This window comes from Anopheles cruzii, chromosome 2, assembly GCF_943734635.1.
Source record: "Anopheles cruzii chromosome 2, idAnoCruzAS_RS32_06, whole genome shotgun sequence".
Lineage (NCBI taxonomy): Eukaryota > Metazoa > Arthropoda > Insecta > Diptera > Culicidae > Anopheles > Anopheles cruzii.
In genome coordinates, this window is record NC_069144.1 from 27,402,267 (window position 1) to 27,418,084 (window position 15,818).

Below are 15,818 nucleotides of genomic sequence, written 5' to 3' on the forward strand. Positions count from 1 at the left end.
GTTCATCACGAGTTCAATTGATGGATTTACTTAAATTTTCGTCTTGCTCTCCTTCGGCCACAGCCCACGGCGCGTCCGGTAATAAATTGCAACGCATAACTTTCTCCATTACACGATACACGCGCGGCCAGTGGCATTGGGAAACATGATGTTGCCTTTTTTGCCCAACGCGGACGACGACGACGAGGACACAACCTGCCGGCCGGCCGGCCGACCAGCCAGCGAAGCACTTTATCTGCCTCGCTCCCGCGGGAGGACTCATCGAGGTTTGCTCTTTGCCGAGCCTTCGCCGCATTAGGGCGCCAACGCAAAGGGCCCCGTTAGAAGGAGAAAATGAAAAATACACAACACCGGCATCCGTCGGCGTGGTCGTTTCAAGGATCGGTTTCAATTTTCCTGATCGACTCATTTGAGCTAAAACCCTCGGCCCTTCCACACACACACCGGGGCCGGTGCCCGATTTGGCCCACCATCAATCAGCGGTGTGCTTTACTGGATGGATCCCCACCGATCCACACACACAGGCCGATCGATCGGGTCCGTCCTGGCGACCGGGCACCGGGAACTATTGTGACTCCGACCAGCGTCCAACGAAAGTACAACATAAAATCCATCCTCCTGCGGAGCCGGCGGAGAAGCAAAGTCAAAGTCGGAGAAAAGTTCGAAATTCGATTAATCGCTTCGTCAATTGAAACAGATACCATTCCATTGTACGACGCAATCATTTTGGCAACAAAGTTCCGGGAGTACCGCTTTGTAGCGTGTTACAGTTGTGCAAAGTTATCCTCATGGCCCCTGGACGTTTGCTGAGGAAAAACTTCAACTCCAAGCCGTAAAGAGTGTGTGGAGAATCAACTTTCTAGATCAATCAAGCCGTGGCACGGCCAAATGGTGGCCATTTTATTTAGCTGGTTGTTCGGCACACATTGTTGCACCATTCTATCCCGGCAAACCTTTTCGTTAATCGTAAAGAATTGCTGCGCGTGTGACGTTCTTTAAAACGGTCAACATCATCAATCTCGGCGTGCTGGAAGCCATCGTTTTCTAGAAAACACCGACCACCGACTGGAGCTGCGGTGGAAGGAGGCCTCTGGAAAGGGTTTCTAATCGCACCGTGTCGCGCCGGAACCCTCAGGAAGGAAACACACCCAAAAGCCATTAATTTAAATGACCCGCCGACGGCGGCGTGGCCTGGAAGTTGAACATTAATTCGCGCACTTCAAGCACGACACAGACGGTCGCGGTCATAAACAATTTGTTTCCAATTCTTCATAGGGATATTGGGAATAGAGGATGGGTTCCCCTAGGGCGCCCATCAAATAACAATCACATTGTGCGTCGTCGCAATGTAACTTACCTTCAATATTGAGCTTGCCGGCCGCCTGCGTGATCGACAGCTGGATCCGCCCTCGGCGCTCGGTATGATCACATCCGCAGAGGTTCGGTACGCTCTCCTCGCACCGTTTGTGTACATTCATATCACATGCTGCGTCACGGTGGCCACATCGGCACGGCACGCACACACGCGGGTTCGAAGTTGTCGTTGAAGAAATTGCGAAAAAAACACGAAAACCGGTTAGTCATACGCTCCTTGCGGTCTTTCGGTAAGAGTTGTATGTTGTAAAGTGTAACGTGTCCACCCCGTACTGTTGCGTGTTATTGGAGCGAGAAAATAGAGCAGCGTTGAGAGTCGCAGTGAAAGAAACACACAGAGACAATGGTGATGCACAGTTGAGTTGAGAGTAGAATAGTACAAGATGTGGTTAAAACACTTATGATGTGACATTTACAGTATAGTGTGTTTGATACAAATCAAGTCTGTGTGAACCGATGTAGCGTATTGTGTGTTCGTGATGAGTTACGTACTCGTTAGATTAAGCATAGACTCGTTTATCTACGCTAAACGGTTTCTAAGGTTATTGATTGTGTCAAACCTTTAGTATGGGTTATAAATTCTACCAAACATTTAGTCGGATTTTCTGGTACAGTTATACTTTGCCATTGTTTAGCTGCTGGATCAATGGCAGAAGGCTTTTAAGGGTTATCGATATTAATACACAGAAGTTTGGGTTAACAAACATACAGGAGAAAAACAGGGATTTTAATACGCTTCCGAAACGTTTGATTGGGATTATGTTTGGCAAACTACAACACTAGAGTTTGTTAAAAAGGGGTCACATAGTTGTCAGCTTCGAAGAAGACACAGAGACAGATAGAGAGAGAGAGATAGAGAGAGAAAGAGTACAGCGATACTTGCAGAAGTAGTGGCACTAAAAATATGTTTCACACGAACATTACGAACTCGCGCACACAAACACATTGACAATCATTACCGGGGAGCTTCATCCCGCTTGAGCATGCAATTTTGCAACCTTTGGAGTGTCTGGGGGGTTTCGGAGTGCAAAGGCACATCATTGTGCGCTGTTATGTTTATGCGTCTGGCCATACCTTTATTTGGGCGATAAACCCGACCAACCTGGCTTATGATATTAGAGGTCTCGGCAATGGAAACACACAATGGTTATTGCGCCCGCTACACGGAAGATGCCCTTATGCCCCCGTGAACAGGGTTTGAACTAATGGACCACATCTCCAGCACTCCGCGGCCAGCAACCAGGCAGGAGGTTATCAAACTAAAATAAAAGCTCCGCGCACAAGTTTTAAGTGTGGATTTTTACAACAACCCGCTCATCGAGACGGGTTTACGATGCAACGGGCAACTTCGGTTTCTCAGTTGATCGCGAAAAGGCCCCGGGGGTAAAATGATAGTCAACCTGCGCTGAAGTTTGCCGGCCGCAAAAAATGGGTTTTCCTTCCTCGAAATAGGCAGAGAAAAAAGTCCAAACGATTCCTCGGCGGGCGCTTTTTTTGATGCTTCACCACCGTGCACGATCACGTCTCGAGACAAGTCGGAACACGGCTCGAGAAGTAGCAAAAACGTAGGCAGTGGGAACCTGCCAGCCACGAAAAGTGGTGCCGCCGGTCGCGCACGAATTACTTTTTGCCGACTGTGAAGTGAGTGCGCGCGCGAAAGTGGCTAACATTACTGAGAAATTTAATTATCTCGATCCTGTCGGCGTCCCGCGGCCGGCACATCGACAGGCTCGTTATCAGGCTCGGGCAGGAATTTGCGCGCTTCCGAGCGAAACATCAAAATTAAACACCCGAACCACCAGCCTATGGAGCCGCATGGCGCCGCAGGAAGGCAGGAGAAGGTAACATTCCGGAAAGCTCCCTCCGCGGAAGCCGAAACCCGAATCCGAAAGGAAGTGTTTATTTCGGCCGAGACAGGTCCCGTGTCATTTACGGAGCGTGTCTTCACGTGGGCCATTAGTGAGGACGATTCCAACGGCTCGAACCGCCACTCGACGCCACGGATTTTCCGGAGCTCACGAGAAATCCAAAGAAAAAACGAGCAGCCAGCAGCTGCTGCTGGGAGAAAACAGTCGACACGCGGTTCGTGCCGGGCGAAAGGAAGCAAACTCTGGGTAATGAGTTTTCCTGCGGGCAAAAACATGGTGGAAATTCCGTTCCTTAAAGCGGGCTCACAGCGGGCCAGAGCGGAAGGCCGGCAGCAGAACATTGGACAAAACCAATATTATCATCTTATTATCCGCCAGGCGGAAAACGGAAAGGAAATACATCCCCCCCCCCCCCCCGTACCGTGGGGCTCGGCCTCGACGAGCTTTGAATTGGACGATAATGGCTCGAAAGAGTTGAGTCGCCTTATTTTTGTGTTCTGCTCGTCCAGTTGACTGCGCATTCCCCTTTACGACGATAGTTTCGGATAGTTTCGATTCCAACGGCACCCCGTCCGTGCGTCCGTGCGCGACTCGAGACTGTTCCCTGTCCGTTTCCGGGTGCCTCGCTTTTATTATCGAGCCATCCGAACTATGGTCGCGCAAATTGGGAAGCATCTGAGCATCGTGTAAATGTTATTTGATGAGGTTTTCCCGGGGGGAAGCTTTTCCGGATAGTAACATTACGAAACGCGCATCGGGCATCGACCCGTGTTTCCCGGGCTAAGGGTGCAAGGTTCTTCTCAAGGAGGGTGGCAAAATTTATTCTCTTCCTCAAGCGAGTCGACAGTTGTCCATTTTAAAGCTCGGCGCTGGGGATTAGTCCTGACGGATCACTCGCTCGCAACGCTCGGAACGGAATTTGAAGTGAGCCTGCAGTGTACGCTGCAGTGGACCTGGGACAGCTTTCTTCCAGCATCATCCAACGGACGAACGAAGTAGACCAGCCACCAGCACAACTGCGTTTTGGAGCTCTTGATTACAAAGTTTTCGGATGTCAGCATGGTTAAGACGTCCGAATACGCTCATCTTTTCATTTAAATTCAACTTCAATCGCAAAGACTCGGACGCAAAAACCCGCCTCGAGTCTCCCGAGAAACCCGAGTCACCGAAACGCCACTAACGATCCCGTTTGTGCGCATTTGTTTGCTCGCTAACCATTTATCGGGTTTGTTGCGCGTGCGAATCCCCATTTCGCGCGCAACAATCGGTTGGCGAACAAACTCTTTCTCCTGTTACGTGACGGCGGTCTGACGCTAATGACAGCTCCGAGTGCGGGTAAACAGACTCGCCGCCGACGCCACCGCCACCGCTTCCACCGCTAACTGGTTGGTGGTAATCGATTCGCACTTGCCTCGCAACAACTGTCCGCGGCACTGGCACAAAACAGCCATATCGAAGAAGAAAAACACAACGAGCCCCAGAAGCCTCTGTTTTCGCCGAGCCGCGCCGCGTCGCGCGTTTCGGAATTGTTTCGCCCGCGCGGCCTGTCAAATGAAGACGCACGAGCGCCGCTCGTCACCGTCATCATCATCATTACACGCGCGCCGGGACATTTCGCCAATACTGTGTTGTGCTGTCACCGCGAACACAGCTAATAGCCAGCGAGCTCTAGCAGCGAGGAACTAGCACGATGGCGACGGTACTGCCCGCTTTATGTACGTCCTTTATTGATCGTGCTCAATGAGTGTGCCAAATTTGAAAGACATCTGCCCGCTGCTGCTGCTGTTGCTGGAGACGGCAACCGCTGGTTAGACGTAGCGCCGCCACTGCTCGGTCGGAAATTGTTTAATTTAAACTGATCAGTTTCAATCAAGACCCCGGCAGCCGGGCAAGCACTCGGCGAGGTCCGGCTTGACTCGACTCGTGGTGCGGGCTTCTACTAACCCCAGCGGTACGAGCGCCACATCGTTCATCGTCGTTCCGGTGCAGCCGGGCACCTGAGGGTCAAAAACTAGCGTTGCGAGCCACCAGCAACAGTAGCAGCCGACCATCATCAAGGAAACTTTGATGGGCGCCCTTTGGCGCTCCGTGGAAAAGGGGAGTGAAACCGCTCGAACCTGGGAAAGCAGGACCCCGGGACCGCCGGAGAGATTATGAAGTTATGTGCCGGGCTTCACACAGTCCCTCCGATGCGGGCCTCTCCAGCCTCCAAAAAAAAAGAAGGAACAAATATATAAATTGGTCCCCCATTACAAGGAAGCTCCGTGCGGCCTCGATATCCTGTCTGCCGGGCGGAGTCCCGGGCCTCTGTGTCCATCTCTCTGGGACGGACGGAGGATTTGCGAACAAAAGATTAATATTTTTCTGATCCCCGGGCATAGTAAAATATTAAAAGGATCACTCGCAGGTTATGCGGCATCCGGGCAGCGTACTGTCTGTGGTAACGATGGATCCATTAGTTTCGTAAACCCTCATTCGGAAAAACAGGAGGGGACACACGCACGCACGGGATGATTTATCTGACCCCAGGATGCCCTGGTCGGATCCCCCCCCCACAGACGATCGTGATGTGCCACCGTATAGTTTTAGATTAGTTTTCAAACTTTTACCCAGAAGCACCGAAGCACAATTGCGTAGCCCGGTAAGCCCGAAAGTGGCAAATCATGGAGCATATTTGAGCCGACATTTCTTTTTTTTGCGTTCCCAACTTTAGCGGCCAAGCGGGGCGGAGTTTATAACAAAGCCCGACCGGGCGGGCCGGTCGGTCAGCAAACATTAAATCTCTTCCAAGGACACAGCCGGCTCGCCGGTTAGAATGGCCCCCGGAGACACATACATCCGCATTACGGGTCGCCACCACCGCTAACGGCCCGGCCACGGCGGCCCGATGTGAAATTACGGCCCTACCGACCACCGACCGACTGGGTGACCTTTGAGCTGGGGTTGGGTTGGGATTTCCTTTTTTCGCCTTCGTCCTCGAGTCTCGAAATTTTTGCTGAGCTCAGCAACAAACGGAACCAAAGCCCACCGTCATCGGACCAGCAACTCCTTTTTCCCAACCTTGCTTGGCCGTTGTTTGCCCGGGCAACAGAAGACTTTGGCTGATCGTGGGAACTCGTTGTCCCGGCGCCCCTTGTGGGAAGGTGAGAAATTTCTGGCTTTGTTTCGTATCGCCGCCTGAAACAATGGGCCGGTGGTCCGGGTGATAATAAATCATACCCGCCGCCGCCCAAGACGCTGGCTCTGGGCGATGCGAACGAGAGAAAGAAAACCGGTGCGCTCCGTTCGCTCATGACGTCCTCCCTTCTTCGGTGGCGAGCCTCGGAACTGTCCAAGCACGGATACACTGGACGATTTAAAGTGGAGCGCGATCGCGAAAACCACGGATCTTACTTACTTTTTGGGTGGGATTCGTCAACCCGAAACCCGGCAGATGGTCTACCCTACGCAAACATCGATCCGTCATCGCCGTGCCGGCCACCCAGGCCGTGGGAAAATGTCACGGCAACACGCCACCCGTCGAGCCAGCCAACGTGTTGCGATTTTTCCGGTTTCCTAAGCCGCGCGGAGCCGAGTGAAACGGAAGCAAATTTGTCACCGTTCGGTCCTTCGGCGGAACGGAGTGTGGCCAGAAGAGAGGAACACACTTTTTGCCAGGCTCGGCCCGGGTTAATATCCGGGTGATTTATGAACTGTCTGCACGGTGTGTGCCCGGTGTTAACGTGCGCGGCCAATTTCGCGCCGAGGTGAATTTTCTCGGGTGCCAAAAGAGACGGAAAATGTTCGATGGAGGCGCATGGTGTTTTTGGGAACATAAAAATTAATATTACACACCGAAGGCCAAAAGGGGTTTAGTAGCATATTTATTGTAGCAGCATGAATAATGTTTACATCAGTGGCAATGGGTTCAAAATTACAAAAAGAAAGTCCAAAACAATCCAGAGCATAGTCCAACAATCGTTGATCAATTTAGATTTGCAATCATTGATCAGATTCAATTGACCTCTCCAAATGCTTACTGGAGGCAATACCTTTGAGCGGAACTGCTGACAATTTTCTCAAAATTTTCAACCATTTCTTAAGCATTTAAAGGACCTCAAGAGGGCGAAAGGTAAAGTAGCAGCTCCGGCTTAGATAATTGTCCTTAAAGTCGATGGCTACAATGTAAACCTTTTAACAGGTTTTTAAGCCAACTCAAACGTCCTGTAAATCAAAGTGTAGTATCGACTATCCGAACATTACCATTTAACCTTCTCGAACGGCAAAAGCGGAGCCTTCCAACAGAATATATGCAGAAGGCGTGAATCGATGAGCGCCGTTCCACAAAACCGTTGATGTAATTATTCCCACGTGCAAGAGAAGCTTGCCACAAAACCGGGGGCGACCAGCGTGGGAAGCTCTTTTTCGTATTTTCCTCCGCAAACTTGGAAATGTCAAACGATCCGATCTGGAGCCTGGGTGCTGCCATTCTTCGAACCCACCGAGAAGACCCCACCAAGATGGTTTGCTGGACGGGCGACGATCGATCCATTAATGTGAACATTCGAAAGGTCACACCACCAAACTGAGGGTGGTTCTGGGACTGAGATCACAAAGACCGCTGTGAAGGTGTGTGTGTCGATGAAGGTGAATTTTCAATTATTTTTCCAACTTTGTACAAATACAAACAAAAGCAATGTGTACACAGTAACATCTCAACAATCGCTTAATAGTGCTTCTAAGTGTTTATAATTGTGCCGTGTTTTTGGGGCCGTGTTTCTACTGCCTACTGACGCGGCCACGGAACCCATGGCCGACCCGTAGCCCGGTGGTGCTCTAGTCTCTCTAACAGTCGTTCGCGGTGCAAATAGGGGTGTTCGGAGTGGGCGACGCGGGAAAGCGGGAGCATAACCAAGTGCGGAGGCCAGGTCAGCAAACGGTGCACTGCCTGTTAATTGCTGCCGGGGTGCAGATGTCGGTCCATTCGATATTCGTCGGTGCAACGACAGTGGTCGGAAGGGCAACAGGAGGTGGCGGCGGCGGCAAAGTGCGGAGAGTGCGCGGAAAGTTTTGTGCATTTCAGGGTTTTGCCTCCATCACCGGAAACCCTCCGGTCCACATCCGGTGCACCGGGGGTCACGGGTTATTTCTTGTGTATACACGAGGGATTGAGTGTGTGTGTGTGTGTGTTCGAGGAGCAGGTAGGTTTAGTATTTTCCGTTTGGAGTGCTATCAAGATCGTTGTAATGTACAGCGCGCCACCATTAAGGAAGAGAATACCGCAAGAGTCCACCGTGGGGGGCCCCGTAAACCCGGAATCGAGCTCCTGTGTGTGTGTGTGTTATTATTCGGATGAGAGTGTGGAAAAGAACGGAACAGAAATTATTTACCAAAAGCAAAACCAAACACGTGACCACGGTGACTCGTGTGTGTGTGCCTAACCATATATTAAACAAGTTTCTCTGCCGCGCGCGGCTGCCTTTCTCACAGGCCGGAAGTTAGGTTGCGAAATGGGACAATGATGCACGTCACGGGTGCCAAGTAGGTATGGTGGTAGTGGTGTTTTAAAGTCTATTCTATTCTAGGCTTGAACGAAACGCCGGAAGTCCCGGCAAACAATTCGGTAGGTACCTTGACACTTTAAACCCTGATGCGCGATCCCGTGCAGCATCGAACCGCAGTGATCGCAAAAGGTTGGTGTTATGAAAGTGTATCCTTGCCATTTGTGCGGGTTTTGTGCCTAGAGAGAAGTAGAAGAATAGGTAGAAGAAACGGTGTGGAGAGAGAGAGAGATAGAAAGAGAGAAAAATAACAAAAAAAACAGGGAGACAGTGCAGCGGGCGTGAGGGCGGAAAAGCATTTCCGGCACCGCCACTTCCGGCTGCCGGAAGCGTTCGCAGCGTTCGTGTCGGAAAATCGAATTAATTTCGCAATAAGTATGCAGTAAAAGAAGGATAGAGCGAAGGATAACGTGAAAGCAAAGGTGAGTCGTGAAACGTTGCGTTGCTCACTGTGCTAGTGAGCATTCGGAATGGTTAAAGTAACGCTGCAAAAAAGGGTTTAACATATTCGCTGCTACGAGCTTACACGGAAATATTTTGGAACTTAAAAAACTTCACAAAGCATCGTTGGAAATGAATATAAATTAAAGAGCACACATCACTAATCCGTATCAGTTTCGAGCCGCTCGGCTCGCTGGTCCCCCGACGTGTGTTTGTGCGCTCGCAGTTTCAGCTGTCACGAAATCCTCGCACACACGCACCGCATTCACACTCACTCATCCACGCTACGTTTGGAAAATAAAGTAAACTCGACGACCGACGGAATAAAACGAAAAATCGAACGAAACTACAAAAGCGGAGCAGCGGAAAAACGGAAGAACCCTCCGCCACAGGCAGCGAAACGAAACTCTGTTGACGCGAAATGATACGCAAACGTCCGCGCAAATAACCGCCACAAATCCGGCTCCGGAACGCGATTGCATCCAACAATTGATCCTCGTCCGGCCAACTTCGTTTACCATTTTTCACCGAACGGCACACGGCGAGAATCGAGAGGTCCCCGTTTGTTTTGCACATCCTGGCAGCCTGGACAGGCCCGGAAGCTAATCCGGAAAGAGAGCGGGGACGTCACAGTCGCCTTTCCCACGGGGATTCCCCTTTCCGGTGAATCTTTCATCCCGGCCACCTGGCCTTCCCCGGTTTTGTTGGGGCGGCCAATTTCACAAGGGATCTGGAGCAGCAGCATCTTGGATCAAAGGACCAGCAGCTGGGTCTTCAAAAGTCCTGGAAAACAACCCCCGCACACACACACACACAGACGCGCGCGCAGATTAGCATTATCGTTGGCGTGTACTGTCAAATGTCAAGCCCCATTTGCTAGCTGCTGCTGCTGCTGCTGCTGTTACCAAGGTAACCTTTCGGTCGAACAGAGCGCACCTTTCGTGGGCCCTCAGCACCCTGTGTAGCAACGCCTACTGTGGCACGTTGGTTGCCATTTGTTCGTGATTTTCCCACCGATTGCTACGGCACACCAAGCAAGTTTGTCAACTGTTCCGTAATGATGGCCGGTGGGGGCCGTGAATTGTTTTTCTTCCGAAGTAGTTTCATGTGACCCACCGAATGTGCTAATGAAAGAAAATGGCCACGCCACGTCGGCCCATCGATATCGATGACTCTCGGTTTGGCGTAATGATCCACAAATAATGGTCGAAAGCGAACGAGCTCTTTCTGTTGGGCCGGGGTCGCGTTTTTTTTGGGCCACCATTTCTCCACATTCTTCGACGGCGAAGAATCCTGGCATGATCCTCGACGACACCCTCTCGGTTCTCGGTGGCCGGTAAATGCCACAATGCTCCATAACCGAGAGAAAGAGAAAAAAAACACTCGTGTTATCGAACTGACCTTTGCCGTTTTCCTAGGACATCGTTGTTGATTTCTACGGTTTTTTCTCCCCTTCCTTCCAACATTTTAGGACATCAGACCGGAAGCTAATCAACTAGAAAGCCTGACCCCCGCTTGCGTAACTCTTGCTGTGATTTTACGGCTCTATCTGTTCTATCGCAAGCACCACGCCCGTTCGTTCATTCGAAGCCCTGCTGCTGTGGCTCTCCCAACATTTTATCCAACAACATCTTCATGAAGAGCTTCCCTCCCAGTTGTGGGGAGAAAAAAGAAAAAGCCTCCGCCCGTCCGCCATCGTAATGCCCGAGAGACAAATAATTCACGTTCCTGGAGTGGCGTTCGGCCCACCAACTTTTGCCGAACCTTTTGCTCGGTCGAGCCGATCACGACAACGTGATTACAGTGCAAACTACACGCCGCCAAGAGCACCGTGAGCTCGTGACGCACAGTGAGTTTTGGGTCGGCCGAAAAACGTGCCGAAGGCTGGTCGGTCGGACACTAATGGGTTCGCTGGAGGAAGCATGTAGCAGGCACACGTCCCAGGCCCCAAGACGATCCAAGAGATAGCCTATCGAAGACGTAATACATTGGCTTCTTATCGAGTGAGACACGTAAACAGCACGGGCCGGGTGCTCAACGGGCAAACAAACCCAATTCACATGGCTGACCGTGGCACACTTGGGAGCTCAACTAGTTTCGGAAAGACCCGGCATGGTGACGCAACTGTATTGACCAACCATTTTACAAACCCACCCATTAATTGGTCGTCCCGGCCGAGCCGGGCCGGGCCGGTCCGGGCGTATCCAATTGATTAGATTTCCCGGAAGGCGATAAGAGACTGGCGATGTGAAACTGGCAGTACTTTATCAATTTATGGCCGATGTTCCCCCGCCCACCAGATATTAATCTACAATCCATCACACCTTACCTCCATTCAAATTGCGGAACGAAAATTGCTAGTCACAATGCAACAATTTACTGGGCTTCTCGGGTTTCGGGTTCTTCCACGGTAACCTTCGCTCCGATTGATAACTCCCGCGTCAGATAAACGTGTTAAAAATGGCACGGAAACAGATTGTTAGCCGCGGCTAACATCGCTTATTAGCAGCAGCCCACGGTCCATCGCATCGTAGTGTCTGGGGCGGCCAACAAATGGCCACAAACGTTCCGCAACTAATTGCACACATCAGTCATGAACACACCCGCACGCAAGAGAGACAGAGAATTGTCTGCAATGCCCGGGTGTGTGTGTGTGTGTGTGTTTACCCCATTCCCCGGGTAGGCGGGTTCCCGGTAAACCAATGGTCATTAATAAACGGAGCGAACCTTCCCAGAATCCGACGTAGATCACAAACCCGACACAGCGCGCTCTCCAGTTGGTGAGGCTGGTCCAGTGTTAAGCAATAGAAAGCCGATCCACTTTCGGCAGAAACTATCCCTTCTATACGCATCGTTGCGAAAACGCGCTATTTCCAATTCGATGACGGCTCGGAGCGTCGAGTGTTTGAAGGCCGCAGACTACGCGCCATATTAGCACCATAACACACTCTCATGGCGGTCAAGTACACACTCTACGCGCGGGTCGAACATTTGACTTTGTCGCGTCTTGTCACATCCGCGCCAGCATCTCGGGCATTTGCAATGGCCATCCTCCGACACGGAGTAATCGGGGCAAGTAGAAGAAAAAAACGACATAAAATTTACAACCCTTCACAGATGGTCACACCAAAGATAGGCACGAGAGAGAGTTCAAAGAGAGACCTGATGAGGGTCTCCCGGGGCTGCTAGGGAGTGTCTTTTCTTCGATCTCCGGCCCCGGGCGGCTCAATCCTGACAGCTCAAGCTGTCGGAATTGGATGACCACCCGTGGCGAAAGGTAAACATAGGCCACCATCCCGCGAACAATTCCCGTCCGGGCGTTGGTGGGGGGTTTGAGCATTTAAAACGGCGCCTTCCACGGACCCCCAGACCACCGATCATTTGTTGTCGGAGGACGGAGGACGATAATCTGGGGCACGATTGCGCAGCGTGGCAGGCCATAGGAGAAGGAAGGCCTACTGCCACTGACCGCTTGGCAATGTATGAGTTCGAGCAAATCTCCATGACCGTGGTCTGCGTGGTCAACTGGAGAAGAACTTCCGGCTTCACACCTGGCCGAGGCCGACGCCACACTTCACATTGATTGAAAAAGTGCGACTGAAGTGAAAAGCGACCAAAACTATTCAACCTCAACACGGTGAGGGGTGGTCACTACCACCGCATGAAGCTATCCATCTTCATTGGCTGCCAGTTGGACGCCCTGGCCAGGTGGAGTGGCCTCCGAAACGAAGAGAAACGTGCGCGAAGTGCGTGAAAACTTTATCCGTGCGCTACACGAGCCCCGGGAATGCTTGTCCGAGTATGTGCCATTGAGATGTCGAGAAGGAACATTTTCGAAATTGAAAACTTAACCAATAAGATGTCACGGTTCGATCGTGACCACCGGAATGAGGACCTCTGAGCAGGCTGATTGTACCCATACTGCCCCCTGGTCGGTATTCTGCCTGAAATTGGAACTTTCCGGGCCGGAACAACAAAAAGTAACGAAAATGGTTTTAAAATACTAGAAATTTAAAGCAGCAAAAATTAAAATGACTCTTTACGAAGCGATCACTCTCACACTCACTTCGCGCTCGGTCACCTGTGCTCAACCATACTGAAAACACGACAGAAGTCTGGTAAATCACTCACATTCAATCGAAACTAGCTAACACTACGAAGCGATAGTTGAAAAAGCGAAAAACAGAAAACTAGTTCAAAACATTTGAAAGTAATTTAGTAAAACGCTTCCGTATTGTTGAAGAAAAAACACAGAAAACACTATCGTAATCGAAACTAGCCAACAAACAGTATCGAAGTAAACAAGAAAAGTCCGAACGACACGAAGAAGTAGAGAAGAACAGAATGAACAAGCAAAGCGCACAATAGAAGCGAAGTGGTAATATAGTAGTATAGAAAACATTTTTGCACATATTCATGATGCGCGCGATGAAAAGGAGTAACGGAAAGTTATGCGAAAAGCTTCATACGAAAACTGGTTGATAATGGGGACGAACGAAACGGCTTCAAAAGACTACGACAACGAACGGAACGGGCGTATCGATTTAAAGGTCACGATTCATTTTTAGCAAACTGAGTGTTGCGCGTGTGTGTGTGTGGCAGGTCTGTTAGTTTGTGTGGATGAAATTATTTGATTTTGTAGTTCAGTGTCACACTTTTGTTGTGCTCTTCGTGTGTGTGTTGATCGATCGAAGAGCAGAACTTAGCAGAAGAGTAAAGGTGGTGAGATAGTTGGCGATAGGGTGGCGCACAAGGGGCGAAACATAAGACAAAAGTCGACAATAAAGGGGTTAGAAAAGAGAGCGACAGCGATTTCGTGTACTCTGTCGTGAGGAAGAAGCGCCACGAAGGAAAGGACAGAAGGTTGGGTGAAGTGAAGAGGCTTTAGCGGGTGGACAGAAGAATGAAGAAAAAAACAAACGGACATACACAGGAAGATACGTCAAATAAAGAAACCATGATGGTCGTTACCTGTACACTTAAGCCCCTGGTGGATCAGACCGTACAACAGCGAGCCACAGTGATCGCAAAACGTTGGGCTCGAATAGGTCGACTCTTTAAACTCATGCTTGGTACGGGTATCCTAGGGTTCGGTTCGGTTCGGTTTGTTTGATTGGTTGTTTGTGGTTCGATCGTGTGTTGTTGGTTTGGGTTGGGGTTGGGTTTTTTGTTTGTTTGATCCACATATCCGAACGGCGAGGGAAAGTGGATGGCGGGTGGGTTGGTGGTGCGATTGATGAAGATACGACGACCGTGTTTTATTGTCATGTAGTTGTAATTTAATTTAACAGTAAGATGAAGGCATAATGGTATTTTCGGGAGTTTTAGTGGTTCCGTGGTGGTGGTGGTGGTGGTGGTGTTGGGGTGTTGCGTTTTGATGATTGGTGGTCGGGTTCAGTGTCCGTTGGTTGGTTGAATTTCAAACATTCGTGGGTAAATTGGAATCGGAAAAACGGAAAAGAAAAAGACAGAAGACAATGTTTAAAGTTCTACGTATAAATGCGTAACGAAAGCGTATGCTCTGGCGCATCCTTTGACTATGGCGAATATGGTTATGCGGATGGTGGCCGATCGGTGGGCGCGCGAGCCTTAAAGGAAAACTTTTTTTTTTCAAACAATCAAAATCATTCGTGAATGAGAGAGATTTGCGCTATCAATTGATAAGTTTGCAACCTTGTTGTAAGCATATTGTATACTGTGTGCAGTAGAAGCGTAAGAACGACAGAAGATAACCACAACTCTATTCTATTTCCTCTATTCTAGTCTATTCTATTGCAGAAACGGACATTATTTCACCGCGACAAAGCCACACAGTCATATGCAAGAGTTCTCTGCAGAGCAAAATGGTAGAAACATTTACAGTAAACTTCAATTTGGAATCACTTTCGAACTGTCCACTACTTTTTTTTTTTGTCTTACTAAATTTAGCAATGCCAATTGTAGCCGGCAACACGGCAAAAGAAACCGGAAACGTGAAAGCGCACGAAAGAACTTGAACGACACACGGATACGACACAATTTGCAACACTATCTAATCCTAGCGGGCAACTGAGAACGCGGAACGACCGAAAACTCACTGCTATCGTTTGCTATGGTTTAAGGAATCCAAAAAACAAAACTGCTTTTCACGCGCTTAGCCCATGCACATTCGAAGAAAACAATCGTTATCCTGTTTGTAGAAAAACACCTTATCCAAGCGCGAGCTCTACCAGGCGCAGACCGTAAGCGATTTCACGAGCAAAACTGTCGGAGAAGCTTTAAGATTCATTTGATGCAAAAAGCGGCGCCCAATTGAAGAGCAAAACAATCCGGGACCCTTCACTACGGCTCGGCTCATTCAATTAGCCAAAGCAAACGCAAACCGTGCGGCCACGAACGCCGCACACTGTGAAATCAAAATAAATAGTACGGCGCAGCACACAATCAAACAGAACGCAGAAAATCGTCGTCATCGTCATCGCCACACACACCACTGGATGTGGGTCGGGCACTCGGGCCCCCCCAGGGGGGCGACCCCGCCCCGTAGGGGGTTAGCCAAAATAAAGCATAAATTACACTTTAACGAAATACGAGCTCGGGTCGTAAAAAAATTAGT

At 50.0% G+C, this 15,818-nt stretch overlaps 1 protein-coding gene across 2 annotated transcripts in view; it reads right to left on the bottom strand.

Moving 5' to 3' along the window:
• The window catches only part of LOC128267837 (protein kinase C, brain isozyme), a 42,246-nt gene that overhangs the window by 5,921 nt on the left and 20,507 nt on the right, over positions 1-15,818 (bottom strand). For both annotated transcript variants that reach the window (XM_053004783.1, XM_053004784.1), the window contains exons 4-5: positions 14,195-14,306; positions 1,358-1,486 (exon numbers count right to left, since the gene is read on the bottom strand). In XM_053004783.1, the coding sequence (XP_052860743.1) occupies positions 1,358-1,486; positions 14,195-14,306 (241 nt within the window). The remainder of the gene's footprint in view (positions 1-1,357; positions 1,487-14,194; positions 14,307-15,818) is intronic.